This window comes from Odontesthes bonariensis, chromosome 3 (assembly GCF_027942865.1).
Source record: "Odontesthes bonariensis isolate fOdoBon6 chromosome 3, fOdoBon6.hap1, whole genome shotgun sequence".
Taxonomy (NCBI): domain Eukaryota; kingdom Metazoa; phylum Chordata; class Actinopteri; order Atheriniformes; family Atherinopsidae; genus Odontesthes; species Odontesthes bonariensis.
Window position 1 is genome coordinate 38,712,061 of NC_134508.1, and position 19,630 is coordinate 38,731,690.

The 19,630-nt window shown below is 38.3% G+C and overlaps 1 protein-coding gene across 4 annotated transcripts in view; it reads left to right on the top strand.

Moving 5' to 3' along the window:
- matn4 (matrilin 4) overlaps window positions 1–15,885 on the top strand; it is a 34,401-nt gene extending 18,516 nt beyond the window's left edge. The window contains exons 6-17 of one of the 4 annotated variants that reach the window (XM_075461776.1): window positions 1,086–1,208; window positions 2,229–2,351; window positions 3,373–3,495; window positions 4,853–4,978; window positions 5,416–5,538; window positions 7,986–8,108; window positions 9,731–9,828; window positions 10,099–10,230; window positions 11,357–11,540; window positions 11,637–11,789; window positions 12,735–12,839; window positions 14,651–15,885. In XM_075461776.1, coding sequence (XP_075317891.1) covers window positions 1,086–1,208; window positions 2,229–2,351; window positions 3,373–3,495; window positions 4,853–4,978; window positions 5,416–5,538; window positions 7,986–8,108; window positions 9,731–9,828; window positions 10,099–10,230; window positions 11,357–11,540; window positions 11,637–11,789; window positions 12,735–12,839; window positions 14,651–14,709 — 1,472 coding nt within the window. In that variant the 3' untranslated portion in view covers window positions 14,710–15,885. Of the gene's footprint in view, window positions 1–1,085; window positions 1,209–2,228; window positions 2,352–3,372; window positions 3,496–4,852; window positions 4,979–5,415; window positions 5,539–7,985; window positions 8,109–9,730; window positions 9,829–10,098; window positions 10,231–11,356; window positions 11,541–11,636; window positions 11,790–12,734; window positions 12,851–14,650 lie in introns of those variants that run through there. The other 3 variants (XM_075461773.1, XM_075461774.1, XM_075461775.1) reach the window with 3 other exon arrangements.
- The last annotated feature ends 3,745 nt before the right edge of the window (window positions 15,886–19,630 follow it).

Sequence of the window (19,630 nt, forward strand, 5' to 3'; positions counted from 1 at the left end):
CATTCACAGCTACAATCAGATACATACAACTTGTGCTTGGCTTAAAGGGATAGTTCGCCTCTTTTTTCGACATGAAGCTGTATGACATCCCATACTAGCAATATCGTGCATGAACATTGCCCCCTACTGCATCCTTTGAGCCAAGGCGAACTATCCCTTTAAGACTAGCTGTTAGATCATTCCTCATATTTATGTTTCCTAACATTATCCTTTCAAGGAGTACAGAGTATAGCACAGACAACTACGTGAACAAAAGCTGTACAAAATTAAATCATTCTATGTGAAAACTTAAAATTCAAGCTGACCAAACACAACAGTAAAGTGCAGACTTACCATAAAACACTTGACCTTTGGGGAGTCATTACTTCTGGAGCTGACATCATGTTTTTATATAAAGTCCCATCTGAGACTGGCTTTCACATTTAATTCCGCTAATGGATTACTTTTATTTGAAGCCATCTTAGCTTAAGATTTAAAAACCTGAAGCCATGTCTCGGAAATTGAAATTTGGGATCAGCTGGGGCAAAGTGGGATTCTTCATGTAATCAAAAACACAGAGTGTCTAGCCTGTTGAAACAAATCTCATTGCCCATCTCACCACAAAGAACCAAATACTTTGTCATAACAAAACTTCTCAAATCCTTTAAGTATGAGATATTCCCTCATGCTGGGATTACTTTTTACTTTTTGACTGAAATATGTCTTTCCTCAGTGGGGGAAGGAAATGGGAGACAGACAAATGAAGTATAAAAACTGAATAGATATGTTGAAATAAATCATTACAAAAAGAATCCAACATGAGCAATGTGTGGATACAAAGAGAGATGGTGTGGGGATAAAATTACTCAACCCTCACAACAGAAACCCAGGTGTAATGCCTTAGTGAGCTCCTCAGCTGAAGCTGATACATTCTCCACTCAGTATATGCAGAGAGGTCACATGAAGCTCAAAACATATCATCTTGATGGAGTTCTTTTGCTGGTTATTAAAAACCAGTGCGAGAAAATCAGATTGTAATTGCATCTTGGTTAAATAAAGCTTAACCTATAATACGGACGTTAACTTTGGTCATGTCTGTACTGTAGGTGTTGATCTGTGTCTGGAGTCGGACCACGGCTGTGAGCACATCTGTGAAAGCTCCCCAGGCTCCTACCAGTGCCTCTGTCTGCCCGGATACACTCTGAATGACGACGGGAAAACATGTGCAGGTGACGAAAAATATCGCCAAAGTCAAACATGGACACATTAATAGAAAACAGTATGTTCCTTTACATCAGTGATCCTCACTATTTTTTTCACAAGAGCCACATTGGCAGAGCAAAATCAAGGAAAAAGCCACTTTTACGACAACATACTAAAGTCCCCTTTTTGCAAATATGCATTTGTACATATAAAACATCCCACAAAAAAAAGAAACAACACAGCCAATATATTTTCAATTCAGACCATATTTTCCTTAATACTGAGATGAGCGGAAGCTGGCATGCATGTCCTTGTCTTTCTTCATGTTGTGTAGTTTGTTGTTGTAATCATAGTGAGACATTCAGGATGAGCATGCTTTTTGTGCTGGTTTTTGCCCTTTTTTAATTAAAAACCGATCCATTGTGCCTGCATCTCGCGCTGGCTAAAGGAGCTAGCTTGCACTGCGGTCAAGTGTGAGGTGGTTTAAGCGGGCTGCGTTGCCAGGTTTAACAGTGCCCCCTTTAGGAAACACCATTAAACCTTAATTAATACTTAATACAGTGCAGTATTCACTGTATGTTATTTTAAAAAAATATTGTTATTGTTACCATATTGTTATAAGCTACTATGCGAGTGCGAGCCACCAATCAAAGCTTGAAGAGCCGCATGTGGCTCGCGAGCCGCGCGATGAGTATCTCTGCTTTACATCTATGATGCCATGTGCTCAAAAGTTAAGACAACTTTCAAGATTCAAGATCAGATCTATTAGTACAGCTACAGGGTAATAGAGGTTTCCTTTAAAATTCTTGTTCATGTCTCTTAATCTTAGCTTTATACACTAAATCACACTGTATATACATATATAATTAGACACAAAATACAGACATTCACATAAACATTCACATAGGTTAGATTTTAGATTAGATTTTTTTAGAAATAGATTGATTCAGTGGAGAAAAGTGGCAAAAAACATCTGGAAAACATGCTATTATTTTTCAATCCACAGTTTGTGGTATTCTTGCATAATGTGTGTCTGTCTGTCTCAGCCATTGATCTGTGTGCTGAGGGAAAGCATGACTGTGAACAAGTCTGCGTCAGCTCTCCCGGTTCCTTCACCTGCGACTGCAACAAAGGATACCAACTGAATGACGACAAGAAGACCTGTTCAAGTTAGTCTCAGATGCACACATACAAATGTGTTATATTTTCATTAAACACAACAATGTGACATCGAAAATGAATGAGTAGCTCCCTGCAAATTAATAACTGAAGTTCGGTTTGCTTGAATTCATGTCAAATTAATTTACGCTGATTCTGCTACTTCCTCTGCTACTTCATTAAAAGCTGAGTATGGGTTTGCACCATGTTACTATATTTACAGTTGGTCAAAATAAAATAATTCCTTGGAATCACTGGGTTCCTGCAGACCAAGAGGCCACAGTTAAAGGACCCTCATTTTTCACAATAGCACCCCCTAATGATCTTTTTAGTTCAAGTGAAAGCTCAGTTTTTCTTGCCTTTTGAAGAGGAAAGAGTCCCAAAAACACACAGCCAAAAAACTAGAATTCTAATTTTAAAAAGTCATACAAAGTTAAATAAATTCACATAAAATTAAACTTGATCAAACTATTCTGGCTAGTTAAAATAACCCACAAATTGCCCGTGCTAGACTTTAAATGAAGTGTTTTGTACTTTTTTTTAAAGAGTTTGGTAGTTTAGGCTAGCGCAATGCTACGTTAAGCTCTTTCAAGTTTAACAGGTCTTTAATTTTGAATAAATTGAGGTCTGTTCATACATCTGAGGTTCCAGTAGTTTGCTGTATAATTCACGACACCACAATTGATTTTAATGTCAATAAATACAACGTAATTCACAACGAGCTCTTGCCTTTTGTTTTTTTGTAGAGTACTGACTGAAATAAACTCTTTCTTACTCTTGCTCCTTCATTACTCCTTCTTGTTTGATTTCATTAGTTGGATTTGATTGGATTATGATGACAAGGAATAGTAATTTAATTAGCTTGAATTGAACTGTATTATTGAAGTGCCTTGAGATGACAATATAAATAAAACTGAATTGAATTGAATTTCAGTTGACTAACTGTGAATGAAAGGTAACATGGATGCCAACCCATAGATTTTTCTGCTGTTCGCTTTGCTGCTGATGGCCCTGTCGCTTTCCTCCCCACAGTGATCGAATACTGTTCATTTGGGAACCACAGCTGTGATCATAACTGTATGAATGTGCTCAATGGCTATTACTGCACCTGTAATGAAGGATACAGGCTGCTGGAGGACAGCAAAACCTGCCAGGGTAAGTGAGACAGATAGAAACACAACCATGATGTCCAGTGCTTTTGGAGGTGAGGGTCTGGTTTCATAAGAAATCATCCTAACCCAACCACTAACATAAAAGCATGATTCAAAAAGAATATTTAACCCCAGCATCACTGTATGAATGTAATATGGCATTAACAGCTATTTCCACAATTGGGCAGGACACTGCAAAATTTGTTTTTATTTATTTTATCTCTGCTGGCCTACACTACCTGCCTCCACAGGAGGACTTTTAAAACTCTTTGAATCAGCTGTTATAATAGCAAGTATTCCTGACTACTATTTGTGTCATGGAAATTATAATCAGTTTATCAAGTTTTTTATTTATCAAGTTTTAATAAGATTTCCTTGCTCCTAAGCTTGCTTCCTAAACTCAAAATAATGCCTGACGAGCAGATGCAGTGTAAGCTTTCCGTTTCCTGTTCCAGTCTGAAGAAGAGTGCTCACATGATGACAATTAAAATACAGCGGTTGCCGTTTCCTGATGCATTTTCTAATATTATTTATATATTTTCTTACAACTGTACCCTCGCAATTATTCAAGATAAGGTCTCTCAAAAGGGAAAATAAGCAGTAGAGAGCAAGCAGAGGCCAAGAATATCAAACCACATCATGTTGTGGTATTCTTTCACCTAAAGTCAGTTTTGTCTTACTTTAGGGTAACTTGGAAAGCTTATGCTATGGAAACTTACCAGAGAAAACAGAAATAATTTTATTTAGCAAAAATGGCACGTGCCAAACAGTGGATCTTTACATACCAATGATGATTAGGTATTGCTGTTCTTAACTGCCTCAGGATACAAAAACTAACGCAAGCCTTCAAATCTGGCATCATTCTTTGAAATTAGAAGACAACTTTATGCCATAATAAGACAACAATTAAACAGCCAAGCACACGCACCTGATACATATCCACCGCGCATTATGTTGTATGCGTGTCAATGTATGCGACCGACATGTTTGTGCATATTCATGCATGCTGCAGACAGACTCATTTACAGATGCTGCAGACGCAGTTACACAGTAACACCTGCAGCACAAGATCCGGTTGACAGAAAATAAGACAATTTACAACCATTGAGTAACCAAAGACTTGCTACTCCCTTGAAGCTATACAAATCTTCAACCGTGTAATTGTACTGTCAGTTTCAACATGAAAATGTAAAGAGGTATTTTTAATGATAGATTGCCTGCTATTCTGATTCATAACTTCTGTTTGAATCCAGGGGCTATAGAGGTTGCTGTGTGCATGAATTCTAGATCATTTCAGGGTTTTTTTACCATTTTTTTCAACACACAACAATTTTTTCTTATTGTGTGTATGTGTTATTTAGCCATTGACCTGTGCGCTGAAGGGAAGCATGACTGTGAACAAATCTGTGTCAACATGGCACCGGGCGTCTTCACCTGCGACTGCAACGAGGGATACACCCTCAATGAGGACGAAAAGAGCTGTGCACGTTAGTCAGGCCCTTGCACAAATACACACACCGAGGAACATGCATCTTTGTGAAAGGAAACTCTGCTTGTCTATCCATCCCATAATGAAGGGACAGTTATCCTTTCTGATTTCATAAATATATAAACTATCCCCTGCTTTTTAGCTCCTCAGATGTGAAGAAACAGTTTGAAGATATTAGTTCCACATTGTGTGCACCCTCGTGGGATATTTTATTAAATATTATCAGTTTATATAATTTAGAAAATAATTGTAAAACACATTGTCATCATATGATCCTCTTGCCTTACTTCAGCTTTTGCTTATAGACATGCAGAACCACAAACACACAGAAGAAAAAACATTCACAAACCACTCATCATGTTCCATTTTAAATGTAACACAAGTTAAAAATGAGGTATAATCTAGCGTGTGCGTATGTGTGTGTACGTTAATTAGCCATTGACCTGTGTGCCGAGGGGAAACATGATTGTGAACAAATCTGCATCAGTGCACCTGGCGTCTTCACCTGCGACTGCAACAAAGGATTCAAACTCAATCAGGACAAGAAGACATGCACAAGTTAGTGAACATTTTTTCTCATTTTCATTTTGTGCTTTCTCCACTGTGTCCCTGATTCTCATGACATTTTAAAATGGACCTCTCTGAAATTTAAAATAATGTCTTTTTTTAATATGTTTTTACTTGACTGCTAATTCAGTGTCACTGACTTCCAATAAAAAAGAATTAAAAAATTCCATGATTTCATCCAAAGTTGAGCTTTGTTCACTTCTCTAGTAAGTTGAGAAACCTTTTGACCATTCCTAAAAATGATACAGTGATACAGAGCTGTAACATGAACACTTTTTTAATGTCTGCCTAATGTCACAGCTGACTGAACCACAAAGGCACACAACATCTCGTCAGCTTGAAGTCGGCCTCTTATTTGGCCAGCCGAAATCAGGCTTACTCATATGTATATAAGCAGGACAGTGTCTAAACCCTTTCAGCAAAAAATGCAACGCATGCTAAGAGCAGTGCTGACTGACAAATAGGCAGCTGCTGCTTAGCACCAGGAGAGCCCACAAAAGAATTTGGTAATTTTTTTCAATTCAATTCAATTCAATTCAATTCATTTTTATTTATATAGCGCCAAATACAACAAATGTCATCTCAAGGCACTTAGATAGTAAGTCCAATTCAAGCCAATTGGAATTCAATTAATTAATAATAATCATAATTCATAAAATAATCCAATTCGTTCATATAGAGCCAATTCAAAAACAATTTCCTAGCTAAGAAAACCAACAGATTACACTGAAAACTTTTTGTTTTTCGGTCCAATCTCCCGGCCTGAGCGTGCCTGAGGCGACTGTGGAGAGAAACGACTCCCTTTTAACAGGAAGAAACCTCTGGCAGAACCAGACTCAGGAAGGGTGGCCATCCGCCTCCACCAGCTGGGGTTTGAGAAGACAGAAAGGGGGGGGGGGGGGGGGGGGGGGGGGCGGCGGCGGCACTGTAACACTTTTGCTTTTTGGATCCCCCTACAGTTGCAGGATGTAACACCACTGTGGGAAATAAAATCTCCATGTGAGCTCTGCACATATGCAGTCATACACATGGATTTGTTATCATGTTGATAAGGCCACAAGAAAGCGTAAAGCAAAACAGTGTGGGGCTGGTAACTGAAGTTTCAGGCTCAGAAATGTGTACAGCAAAGGTTGATATACTTCAAAATGTGTCAAAAGCATATAGTTTTAAGTTTCACAAACTTCTCTAATGTTTCTTTAAAATAAATATATCATTATGGGTTATTGGTTCCAACAAAAACCGCATTGACTACTGAACACATCACTAGCTGTTGTTAATAAGGTTGATAGACCAATTTGAATAAAAAAGCCTCACGTGAACACAATTAGATAACACTATTATTGATTCTGCCCAATCAGAATTAATTTGTAATTAGATTGAGAGGGCTAATGTAAATCTTTTGATAACCTGATCGACAGGATTATGTTACCATATATACACTTAACTGGTCAAATGGGAATCTTTATCTGTGCATTACTAGAACCATGTGGCAGCATATAACAGGTGATGTGATGAGTTTCAGAGGGGTAGAATCAGGTGATAGCAAAACAAAGCTGGCCTGTGACATGCACCTTTCCGTTTAAGACTAGAGGATTATTGAACATCTTGACAAAAACCTCTGACAGTCCGACATTCCTCATCAATAAATTCAGCGATGATAGCTCTCTTTCTCTGAGTTTCATTCACAGATTCCTGTGCAGGGCATAGCCATGTGAAATGAGGCCTATGTATTGTTGAGTTCAGAATATACAGTAGTTGGAAACAACATTTTCTCCTTTTTCTTTTTCTGATTAAATGATTTGCAGCATTTAAACACACAACAGATCACTATAGTTAGTTGTAATCACTTGAAGTTTGAACCTCCAATCACAATGATTTCAATCGGATTTGAGAAATATGTATATAAATATACATATAAACATAACTGTTGTCAACTTTTTTTGCTTTGGGCGCTAAAAATGGGTTTGATAATTAATTTGAATATTGTTTTCTGTTTTCAAAGTAATGTTCATTTAGGGCAACTGTCCTTTAGTCATCAAAAAATGTATTTAAAAAACATCTGGGACAATAACTGAGGTGCGTTCTTAAATCCTGCAACGTCTTGTTGGCAAAGGTTAACTGAGGAGAGTAACACATGCACATACCTGACCGTGCTTGTGCATTCATCACTGAATCTATAAAAGCTCTGGGGTTTCAAGAAGTCTCAGTTAAGAGTTTTCTTGATTAAAAGCACCATCTATTTTGTTTCCGTTAGCCACTTATTCTAAGATTATCTCATGCTGAAACACTTAAAATAGTCACTCACCTGTTTCATAAAATTAGTATATACCCCGAAATAAGTTACATGTTTTTTAGTTGCCACACTAATGTATATTGTATTTTTATGTCTCTGCAAGCTTCTAACATGAAAAATATGTTTATTTACTGTGTACTTTCAGACATGGAAATGTGCAACACTGTGGAGCATGGCTGCGAGCACCAGTGTGTGAACACACCTGGATCTTACTACTGCATTTGTCCTGAAGGCCAACTTCTACAAGAGGATGGCAAGAGCTGTGGCAGTGAGTTACATCTCTTAGGGACAAAATGATCTGAGCAAACATTAAGTAATTCAGTCTGTCTAAACAATCATCATCATGCATCAAACTGCTGTGAGCAAACTGGAGCATATTCAGTTTGGACCTTATTAGAATACCACAGCTGCTTTCTTCATCGATGAGCTTATTTAGAAGATGCTCACTATTCTCGAGTAACGGGATGCAGGGGGATCCCAACTGAAATTTCCAACCAGAAACTTGAAAATCCCGGCCTTTTAACTTCAAATAGAAATAGAAAGGATTGTGTTCACAAATGTTGGAAAGTAGTATTTCTCAAAAGAAATACATACAGATATTTGGGAATAATATTTTAGCACAACTTTTAATGCAGAAGGCAGCTTGGATTTTTTAGTTGTGGCAAATAGGATTCTTCTGAATTCTAAGCAGTATACATCACACCTCATTTGACCTTTAACAAAAACTGGACTGATCCATTCTACCTACCTCGTTCTATCTGTTCCATAATGTTACATTTTGAATGATACCTGGAAACCACTGTGATTATTTATTAAATCAAAGTGAAATTAATTTCATTGATATAATATTTTCTGTGATACATTTTTTAGGTACATATGAATGGTAGGATGCAAGTTTTTTTCCCATTGTAACAAAAAAACCTGTTATTCCCTGTCACTGGTTTCATTGTTGTGACTTATTGGTGTAGGTTCCCGTAGCAACACAGCACATACAGTGTGTGCATTACTGCCATCTAGCTTTACGGGTTTGCAACTGTATTGTATTTGCTCAAATCAGAATATAATTAGATATAGCTCAATGACAATATAATCCTAAAAAAAGATCATTTATTACAGTTGATTATAGGGAAACCATACACACACACACAAATTAAGATCTGCGAGTAGAATGAGAGTAAAGAATAGAGGCTGTTATGTCTCTGACCTGAAATAAAGATGTATGAGAGAATGAAGGGGATCTCATACTGATGTTAAAAGCAGCTCAGTGTTGTCTGGGAAAAGTTGGCTGGAATCATAATGATGATCCTCTTTTATATTTTCTTTCCCCCTGGGGAGGATAAGAGAAATCCAAAGTTCATTGTTTGTAACCATCAGATGGTACCACCGCATGATATTTTGTGGCAGAGAATATCCATATTTATATTTTAAGAGAGAGATTTATCAGCAAAGCAAAACAAACAAAGATTAAATACACAAATCACAAACATTGTCTCTTTTCACTACAATAGTAACACGAGCAGCACAATTTGTAATATGAATAGCCAGACATGAACAATCTGATCTTTTAAGCATTCAGGCCAGTTTTATGATTGGAAAGTAACATAAGTACTACCAGTGGAATATGAATAAGTTATTTCTGCAGAAAGGTTACTGAAAATTGAGCCAAAGAAAAGAAGCACCGGCAAAGTTTTACAGCACAATTGGTAATGACACTTAAATGTTAACAAAGAGCAAGAGAAATGTTTTTATATATGTTTTTTTTTATTCTTATTAGCTTTTTAGGTTGTTACCCCTAATAATATATATTGTGTCTGTTTATAGCTTTAAAGGTTTGATTTTGCATTCTTGTCTGTTTTTGGGTGATGTTTGTGTGTCCTTTTTTGTTTTCAGCCTGCAAGTCTGCCAACATCGACCTGGTGCTTGTGATCGACGGCTCCAAGAGTGTCCGCCCTCAAAACTTTGAGCTTGTCAAAAAGTTTGTGAACCAGGTAGAACTTCTTTGTCAGAACTTTTGAGTACAGTGTAGTTCACTGTAAGATACTTATCATGTACATTTTTAGGCATTTAAAAAAACATATTTACAAATATGTTGACGTGTATTTTCCATTTTGATGGTTGTGATATAAGAAAATTGTTTAATGTTAAAAAGCCTTCATGGAGAGGGGGTTTTCTATTTTAAAAACTATAGAATTAAAATATAGAACAAAGTGTGCATGTTCTTTGTGTCGTATGAACATCCCACACCTCCTGTGCTCCAGGTTGTGGACTCTCTCGATGTGTCAGCTCACGGTACCAGAGTCGGTCTGGTTCAGTACTCCAGCCGGGTCAGGACAGAGTTCCCTCTCAACATGTACCACACTGCTGAAGAGATCAAAGCTGCAGTCATGAAGGTAACAACAGAAGCACATACTGTATGAATTAAAGTTTATTTAGCAGATAATACCAGAGTTATCACAGAGTATCACAACAATTAAAAGCAGTGCTATTTAAAAACCCCAGTCATTTAATCCCCTTCAGGCTTAAATTAAACCTAATTCTTCACAGAAGTGTTTAATGGCTTTGGCAGAAACAGATCTACAGCATCTTTAGTTTTAGAAGGCTGGACCAACAAAGTTCTCTTTCAGTCCTCAGGTTGAATTTTCAGAATAGTATAACAAATCATTTTGGTCTTTACGAAGTCTAGAAATGAGGTAAATACAACCTCAGATACATGACATATAACACTGTCTTAAAAATATATAGTAAAAATGCAGATAAATGCACTTAATTAATTGGTCTTGGACCTCTATAAAAGCAGACGTTTTGTCAGTTTGCTGGTCTGAAGCATTCAGATGTGTGCCCAGGAGGAAAGACATCAGCAGTTATCTTCTTGCTGCCTATCAAACTGGTTTGTTAAAGTGTATCTGAACAAACCCCATGTTCTTTGTTTAGTCATAATGCACAGCACCAGGTTTGGAGATAACCGAGCACAATATTTCAGCACAAACACCTCATGCACTTATACAACTGTAGAGGGCTACAGTGGTATAATTATGATATTTTGGGCTTGTTTTGCAGACATTGAGTCATCCATGAACTCCTCTGTATACCAAAGTATTGTAGTCAAATGTGAGGCCATCTGTCTGACAGCTAAAGTTTGGCTGAAATTGGGTCATCCAACAGAACAACAATCCCAATCCCAGCAGTTACAATGGCCCAGTGAAAGTCCAGATCTCAAGCTGATTGAAACGTCATGATAGGACCTTATGAGAGCTGTGCATAAACTAATCTCTGCAAGCCTAAGTGAATGTAATTAGCGTTATTAAGAAGAGTGGGCTTCCACAACAAGACACTGATAACATGCAGAAAACTATTCCTTCCAGTTTTTGCTCCTTAAGGTGGTTGTACAAACTATTGAGGTGAATTAAGTTTTTAAACACACTACTTTCTCATCTCAGTTCTCATTGCATGACGGTGTACGTTATTTATTTATTTTACGACTATCTCGTGTCTGACTTACAGCATTTCTACTTTTAGGTTGAATACATGGAGAAAGGTACAATGACAGGTCTGGCCCTGAAGCACATGCTGGAGAACAGCTTCTCAGAGGCAGAGGGCGCTCGTCCAGCCAGTCGCAACATTCCCCGAGTCGGACTGGTTTTCACTGATGGACGGTCCCAGGACGACATCAGCGAGTACGCCAAGAAGGCTAAAGAAGCAGGTGAGAACATCCGTAGCTTGATTACTCTGTCTACATTATGGTGGAATAACTACCACTTCAACCTAATGCTGTGTATTTTTCTGTTCACCTATATAGGTATCACCATGTATGCTGTGGGTGTGGGAAAAGCTGTGGAAGATGAACTTCGTGAGATTGCATCTGAGCCTGTGGAGAAACATTTCTATTACACCACTGACTTCAGCGCCATCAGCACCATCGCTGAGAACCTCAAACTTAACATCTGCCCAGGTATGAAACTCTGCTAGATGTCATTACTGTATTTAAAACACCACATAAAAAGATCTCTTGTTTATGTGACAACATACAACATTAATGATTCTCATTCTTAGAACCTCAAATACTACCACTATGTCAAAGTCAGTAGCCTCTCTTAGATACATACAATATTGAGACACATTGCCTGCTGCAATATTAACAACAGAAAGCAAACACTCCCATGTAATTCTTGAGTGTTCACTTATGAGCGAATGAGTCCTTGTAAGGACACTAGAAGGGAGGTGGTAGGAAATCACAAGCTTTAGAATCAGAAATCTGCAGCAGTATGGACCAAAATCTCTGAGGAATGTTTCCAACACCTTGTTGAAAGTATGCCACGAAGAATTAAGGAAGTTCTGAAGGCAAAAGAGGGTCCAACCTTTTAATAGCAAGGTGTACCTAATAAAGTGGCCGGTGAGTGTGTATATATATATATGTATATATATATATATATATATATATATACATGTATGTATATATCTATTATCATTATCATTGATAGTGTCAAATATTTTGTTCACCTCAAAGAGACCTGAATCAGATGTTCCTCCTGCACTGAATCCATTTCTGAGCAATTGGAATGAAATCTAATACTTTGCTGCCATCTACTGACAAATGTGCAACATCACAGTTGCAGAAAATGTATGAAAATGTCATGAACGTAACATCAAAGATATCTATTTCCCCACATTGAGAAGAGTTGTAATGTGAATTGTTGGCTTTTCAGGAGTTCCAAAGTGACATTGAAACTCAATAATGACTTTTCAAAAACAGATTGAATTGCAACAAAAAGAAAAAAATGTGTGTGATGTAAAATGTGTGATATTTGAAGTTTCACAAACTAGAGAGGGACTATATAGACAAATACACCCCGAAATGAATTTATAATAGTGAAATTTACATTTTCCCACTCTGCAGAGGAGAGTCAGGGGGAGATTGAGGTGAAGGATCCATGTGCCTGTGAGAATCTGGTGGAGTTCCAGCAGGCCACCATGAACAGCCTGGAACAACTCACACAGAAACATATCCTTTGAGTTAATAAAAAATGACATAGCCTAAAATGACCTATTCATCAAGTGAGGACGTGGGATGTGCTCTTGAGCTCAGTCTTTATAATCTTTATTCTTAAGGACTGAAACACCGAAAATAATCCAGAAACTCCCCCAGAACACTAATGTTTTCATGTTTTGTTTATTCTTTTTTTTTGGGGGGGGGGGCTTTTTTTTTATGCCTTTAATGATAGGACAGTTGGAGAGAGACTGGAAGCAGGGGGCAGAGAGATGGGGAAGACATGCAGCAAAGGGCCGCTCGGAGTGGGACTCAAACCGAGGCCAGCTGCAGCGAGGACTGTAGCCTCTTGACATGGGGCGGCTGCTTAACTCACTACGCCACTGACCGCCCCATGTCTTGTTATTCTTATTTCAGCTCTTATTGCAGTAGAAATCCCTTTCCTGGTAGTTGAGGCGCCGGCTACAGTTTGCACCTAGCTGGGGCAGCATTGATGTACGACCCCCAAAAAAGGCGGGACGGTATGAAAAATGCAAATAACAGAGGAGGGTGCGCACTATGAACCTAAGATTTTTCATGTTTTGTCTCATCAGCTTAATTTTATTAGGTGATATATATCCATTTTTGCAAACTGCAACAACTTTACAGCAATTTAGGGCTAGGGCTAAAATGGTTATTTGATGTCAGAAGGTGATTTTAATCAGACGGCACTGCATTAAGAACCATCATTCATCAATAACTGTCAAATCAGCAATAACCACATGGACAAGGGATTAATGTGGGAAACTGTTACTGTTATTAATCACCACAATACCGAGTTTCATTCATAAATGCCATTAAAAAATTCACCGTGCAAGAAAAGGAAGCCTTAAGGTAACAATGTCATGAGGCAGTGTCGACTTCTCTGGGCTCAGAGGCATCTGGGATGGACCATGACACAGTGGAAATGTGTATTTTAGTCAGACCAATCTGTATTCAAGATTTGTGCTTTGTGTTCCAAAGCCAAGACAAGAAGGACCATCCAGAGTGTTGACAGCAACAAGTCCAAAAGCCAGGCTCTGTGATGGTGTGGGGTTGTATCAATCAATGCTCCTTCATGCTCCTATGCTGGCAGTATAGTGCAGAAAAGATTGAATTCAAAGCAACAGATGCTGCCTTCAAGACCACATCTTTTCCATAAACATTCATATATTTTTTAATAAGACAAAATCTCCAAAGACATGGCTAGGAAGAAGAATGTATGGACACTGGATAAGCATGCCTGCAGTTCTGACCTGGCACCAATAGAAAAACGTGTAAATAACTTAGAAGCAAAAGCGACGACGGCCTGTTGCACACCTTAAGATGTGTTTGTGGTAAGAATGGGACAAAATACCAACTGAAAGTAATCACATGATAGCCTTAATGCCAGAACATCTTTTTGTGTTGTGAGAGCAAATGGAAACACTACAAAGTGGTAAAAGCTTTGCAGTCCCAACTTTTTATTTAATGAGTTACAGGTCTGAAATGCAATGTGTTCACAAATTAAACAGACAAGAAAAAATATCTCATACTGGCATACTGTGGGCAATGAAATAACAGTCAAAAATAAATGTAAGAATCCCATTTAATTTTTTTAATTTGCAGTTTCCATATCTATCCAACTTGTTCTGGTTTGGGCTTGAATATTGTTCCCTTTTGTTTCGCCCGTCTCTTATTTATTGTTAGGTATAAACTCGTATGTTGCCAGAACAGGGCATACTCTTAATGGATGTTGGAATATGTATTTACATGCGGGATTACATTAAACACTTGTATTCGTAATCATTCCTTAATCAACTGTTCACTGTCTGGGATGACCCTCCGTCTGGAGCAACTGGAGAATCAGCTGCTCTCCAGGAAGTGATCTGGTCTTCACGGGAAGCAAACACAACGGCACAGAAGAATAGTGAAAAAGAAGAGAAGGGCACATCCTGGCAAACCATGAAGCCATTAAGACCCGAGTGTACCTGCACTCCTGTGTGGTGGGTCTTAAGAGGTTTGAAGGGGAAATCAGAAACTCCTGAAACAGTACAAAAAAAGCATGTTTTCATGAAACCTTTGCAACCTTTGGTAGCTCTAATACTCTTCATCCTCATAGGAGTTTGAAAATTTGATCAAACTTTGTGTTAAAGAATCAAGTTTCCTCTGTAGTTAATGATGACATGAACCACACCCACTTTCCTATCCACCACTGAACAAAGTAAGTGTTTAAAATGACAATTTTAGATTTTGCATTCTTTACAGTCCAGATGTGCCGGTAAACACAGAATACTTTGAAGATAGTGAATACTCTTTATTGAGCTCTTTGTAGCACATGTTGTAGCACTTCATCTGTGCACAAAGAGTATTCTAAGCATGTTGACTGTCCTTGTACACTAGATGTAATGAGTGTAATGTAGATATTAGATGTGAGCACAAATCATGACCACAGTGGCAGGTTTTCTTGTGTACAATGCTCAATCATAGTTGCAAACCATTTGTCTGCTTCTTTGAGTGCTCTATTTATACCTGATCTGTTTTATACGGTTTGTTAACTGTGATGTATTTATAGTATAATGTTCCTTTTAAAAAACAACAGCAGAATAGCAAATAAAGAAGTTGAAGGAGGGAGAAAAAGGAAAGAAATATATAATCGTATTACCACTTCCAATATTCACCTGGTTTGGGACATTTTAAAATCATTTCTTGCTTACTTGTTGGCTTCATTTGTTAATCTTTGGATGAGTGAACTGCCCTTTCAGTGATTTTTAACAACAGGTTTCAAAGAGGAAAAATAACAAAAAGTTAAATCAGCTAAATTCTACCTATATAAAATAAGTGTCTCAGTTGTATCATCAGCCATGATAAACATCACTGTAAATTAAAATAAATGCCTTGTGCTAGAGTGGGATGTCTAACTCTAATAGTTTTGTATTAAAAGACCACCATAGATTTATATCCATTAATATTTGAATCCCTGTATGTTTTTGTATATTTTCTTATAACTACACTTTTTTGTATTTTTCTAATGAATCTCTGTATTACAGCACAGAAGGCAATAAAGGAGTAAACTTTTCCTTTCTGTTTCACTGGTTATTCTACTATCCATGCTATATTGTGTGCAGCTAAATATTGGTCATTATTACTGTATAAATTCTTGAGTTACTAACAAAAATGTTATCAGTGAGGTAAGAGTCACCTGCACCTTTCGCCATATTATCCTTCCATCCAAGTGAATGTTACTTTTAATTATGAACAAGTTGGGGCTGTGACAAAAATGGTTCTTTACACCCTCATTCTTTGAAATCAGTTCATGTTTATTGATAAAACATTTAAAGAAAAACTCACTGTAAATTAGTTTTTACTGTTTACCAAAGTTTTATGTACAACATTAACACGGGATGTTTTTACAGCCTGAGAAGTGAAGCTCGTGAGGAAGTGTATTAGCATGCTTCACCACTGAGGGTCGCAAGGTTGTGGAGTCAAGAAAACCTTTTGCTTAAACAGAAACCTATTCAAAAAGTATCTTCTTCACTCATGAAATTGACAATATTCCTTTCTACAAGTCATTATGGTGTCATTCGCTAAATCTACAGTGATTAGTGTACAGGTGGTGCTTGAAAATAATTAATCAATCCAAAAAATGTGACCACAAGTGTAGGATCTTTCATGGTTCTCACATTCTTTAGCAGCACAACCGAATATTCCCATGAAGAAAGTGTACTGTATTAAGGACAAAATGGGAACATTGCAAGATGGAATGCAGCACAATAACAGTTTTTTTTTTGCTGTTCACATGGTTGTTGAAGGCAATTCTAATAAATTATAAACCAAACAAAATTTCAAACGTGAATAAAAGCTGCAGCTTTGCCAAAATCGTCATTTGCATTTGCTCACATATACAGAGATTTACTTTATAGAGACACCAGAGGTCTGTTTCACGTAGCAGGTTTAGTGAAAACTCTGAGTTGGTTAACCCTGAAATGAGGGAAACCCTGAGTTTTCCGTTTCACAAAGGGAGGCAACTCAACCCCGAGAAAGAGGGGTAACTCTAGCCTGTTTCACAAAGAGAGGTAACTTAACCTCACGGTCAGTTACTACCGGAGTAACAGACTCTCTGAACCTAACCTGGTCGGGACCAGGTTTTATTCAAGAAACCTTGAGTTTCTTTCTTTCTCCGCCCTCTTTCAGCCACACACGCCTTTGATTTCCTCATTCATTCAGTCAGCAGAGCGAGTTCTTCTACTTCTAGAAGTCCATTAGGCACAGTAGGAGGCAACTTTTTTCACGAACATGTCCTTTTGACAACGATCCCGTGGATGAAGGTGCAGCATTATTGCGCAGAGAAATAAATAATCGTCGGGAGATGGTTATCAGACCGCGCATAGATTTTTGCATTTACAGACAATTGTCTTTTTGAGCGGCACCATCAGAATGTGTTGGGACAAAAGAAAAAAAAGACATAAAAGACAAATAAATATTTGTATGAATAGGCTTAAAAAAGACATATAGGCCTATTATATTTTATAAAGGCACTCGTGTCTTGGGGGTGGATTCCCTCAGCCACTGTCCTCCCGTAAAGGCGGTAGCATGGTTGCCGCGTCTGTCACGGCGTGTCGCACCGTGACGTCAAAATGACGTTTCAGGCATGGCGCTTCCCTTGAAAAGACGGCGCAGCGCGTTGTCGTGCACCAGTCGCTTTTTGTTACTTGGCGGCGCCGAGCACAACGAACCGGATGGACCGATGTGAGACCAGGCTCAGTGAGGAGGTGCGTTTGTACAGGCAGCTGTACGAAACTGCAGTGAAACAGCACAGGGAGCACGTAAACTCCCCAAACTGGTGCACAGAGATGGGCAGAACTTTGGGGAAAGAGGGAGAGTTCTGTAAGAATGTGTGGAGGAAGCTACGGGACAGATACGTGACTCGTCGAATCGGGGCTCCATTGATGCTGGCTTTTTAAAGTTGTGGTGCACGCGCTAAACTCAAGGTGAACTTACTCAGAGTTGATTAACCTCACTCAAATCAGCGTTTCTGGAACCGAAAACTCAGGGTTTTCTATCTCAGAGTAGATCAACTCAGAGATCAGGAATAGACTCAGAGTTGGTTGAACCTGCTACGTGAAACGGACCCCGGATGTTTTAGATGTTCTTGCGTATCAGTTGTGCTGCTGTGAAAGGTCACTTTTTATTAGATCTCTGTTTTAAAAAAAAGTCCCACATTTAATTTGTTGGGGGTGGATGTAAACTGACTGACGTAAGCTACACAAAACAACTAAACATTGTGATAGATTACATTTTGATTTTGAGCTACTTTGACACATCCACATCAAGCTTCCCTCTTTTTAGGACCCTCAGCTTTTTGGCTCCACATTTGAGATTGCATTTAGTCAGTCAGTGCCTTCCATCCATTGTACACTTTGTTGTTGAGCTTCTGACTGATTAAGAGCAGCACAGGAAAAAGGCTGGGACACATCAACATGAACCAAAGTTGATGTAGGGATACAAGAAACTGTTTCATAGACCAGTGTTTCCCAACCCTGGTCCTCAAGGCACACTGCCCTGCATGTTTTCCATGTTTCCCTGCTCCAGCACACCTGATTCAAATGAATGGGTCGTCCTCAGCATTCTGGAGAGCTTTAAGACCTGACCCAATTATTTGAATCAGGTGTGCTGGAGCAGGGAAACATGGGAAACATGCAGGGCAGTGTGCCTTGAGGACCAGGGTTGGGAAACACTGTCATAGACTAAAGAAAAACAAAATGTATCAAATCATCCCTTCATTTGCTAGTCCTGTTTGGGCCTGTAAGCACACACTATGCGCCAGTTTATCACAACACATAAATATCTATTTGTTTTTTACTTCCATTTTTAACATGGTCTTTCTGACCCAGAAGTTCAGTGGGCCACCTGGACAACCACCACTGCTCCTGATGGCTAGTCTGCTCTTGCCAAAAACTATTACTTATATTAACCTGTGTAATTACTTTACAAAAAGATAAAACATATTTATGTAGGGTGTTTGCTAAAGAAATCTATATTGGTTTAGTAGGCGTTGTTGTGCGATTTGAATGCTGGAAAAACAACAAAGGATTCCAGTCAAGTCAGAGCAATTTACTAACAGGACCGTGCGTAGTTCTTACAGGCTGACCTCATCTGATCTTTGAATGGATGCCCCTTAGTGCCCTCTTTTCTTGCCTAAATATGGTCACTTTTGGCTCAGAAAACCAAGATGATGATAACCAAACGCCAGAAATGAGTTTTCATCGTGGTTAAGAACAAACCAATGCCCATGGCTACTTCTTTTATCCAGTTAATTCCTGGTTTGATAGCATTGGAGATTTCCACAGAAAACAACATAATTAAAATGGTTAATCTATTATTTATTCAACCAATTTAAATATGTATTACTTTACATATTTAGCATGCCAGTTTTCTGAAACAATTCTGCAACGGAACTGATCATGTCAGAATTTCCATTTTTAACTCAATCCCAAAACACACATTTCCTCTCTTCGGCATTCATTAAGTGAGATGCTCCAAAGTTCACAAATAAATATGTTTCTTTGAAATCTAAATTTGGCGCACACCTTTACGATTCGTGTACGATTTTGTCGGCCCACTGACTTCGCATGGGAATCGTAAAGGTGTGCGGTAGCAGCCAACAAACGATTTTGTCGTTTCATCAGATCAAATCAAACATGTTTGATATTTCCGTACGGATTTTCCTTGTGCCGAATACAATCGTATGTGTGTGCGGTCTCTGTTCCGATGTCATCGCGCAGGATTATTTAAACAGCCAATGGGAA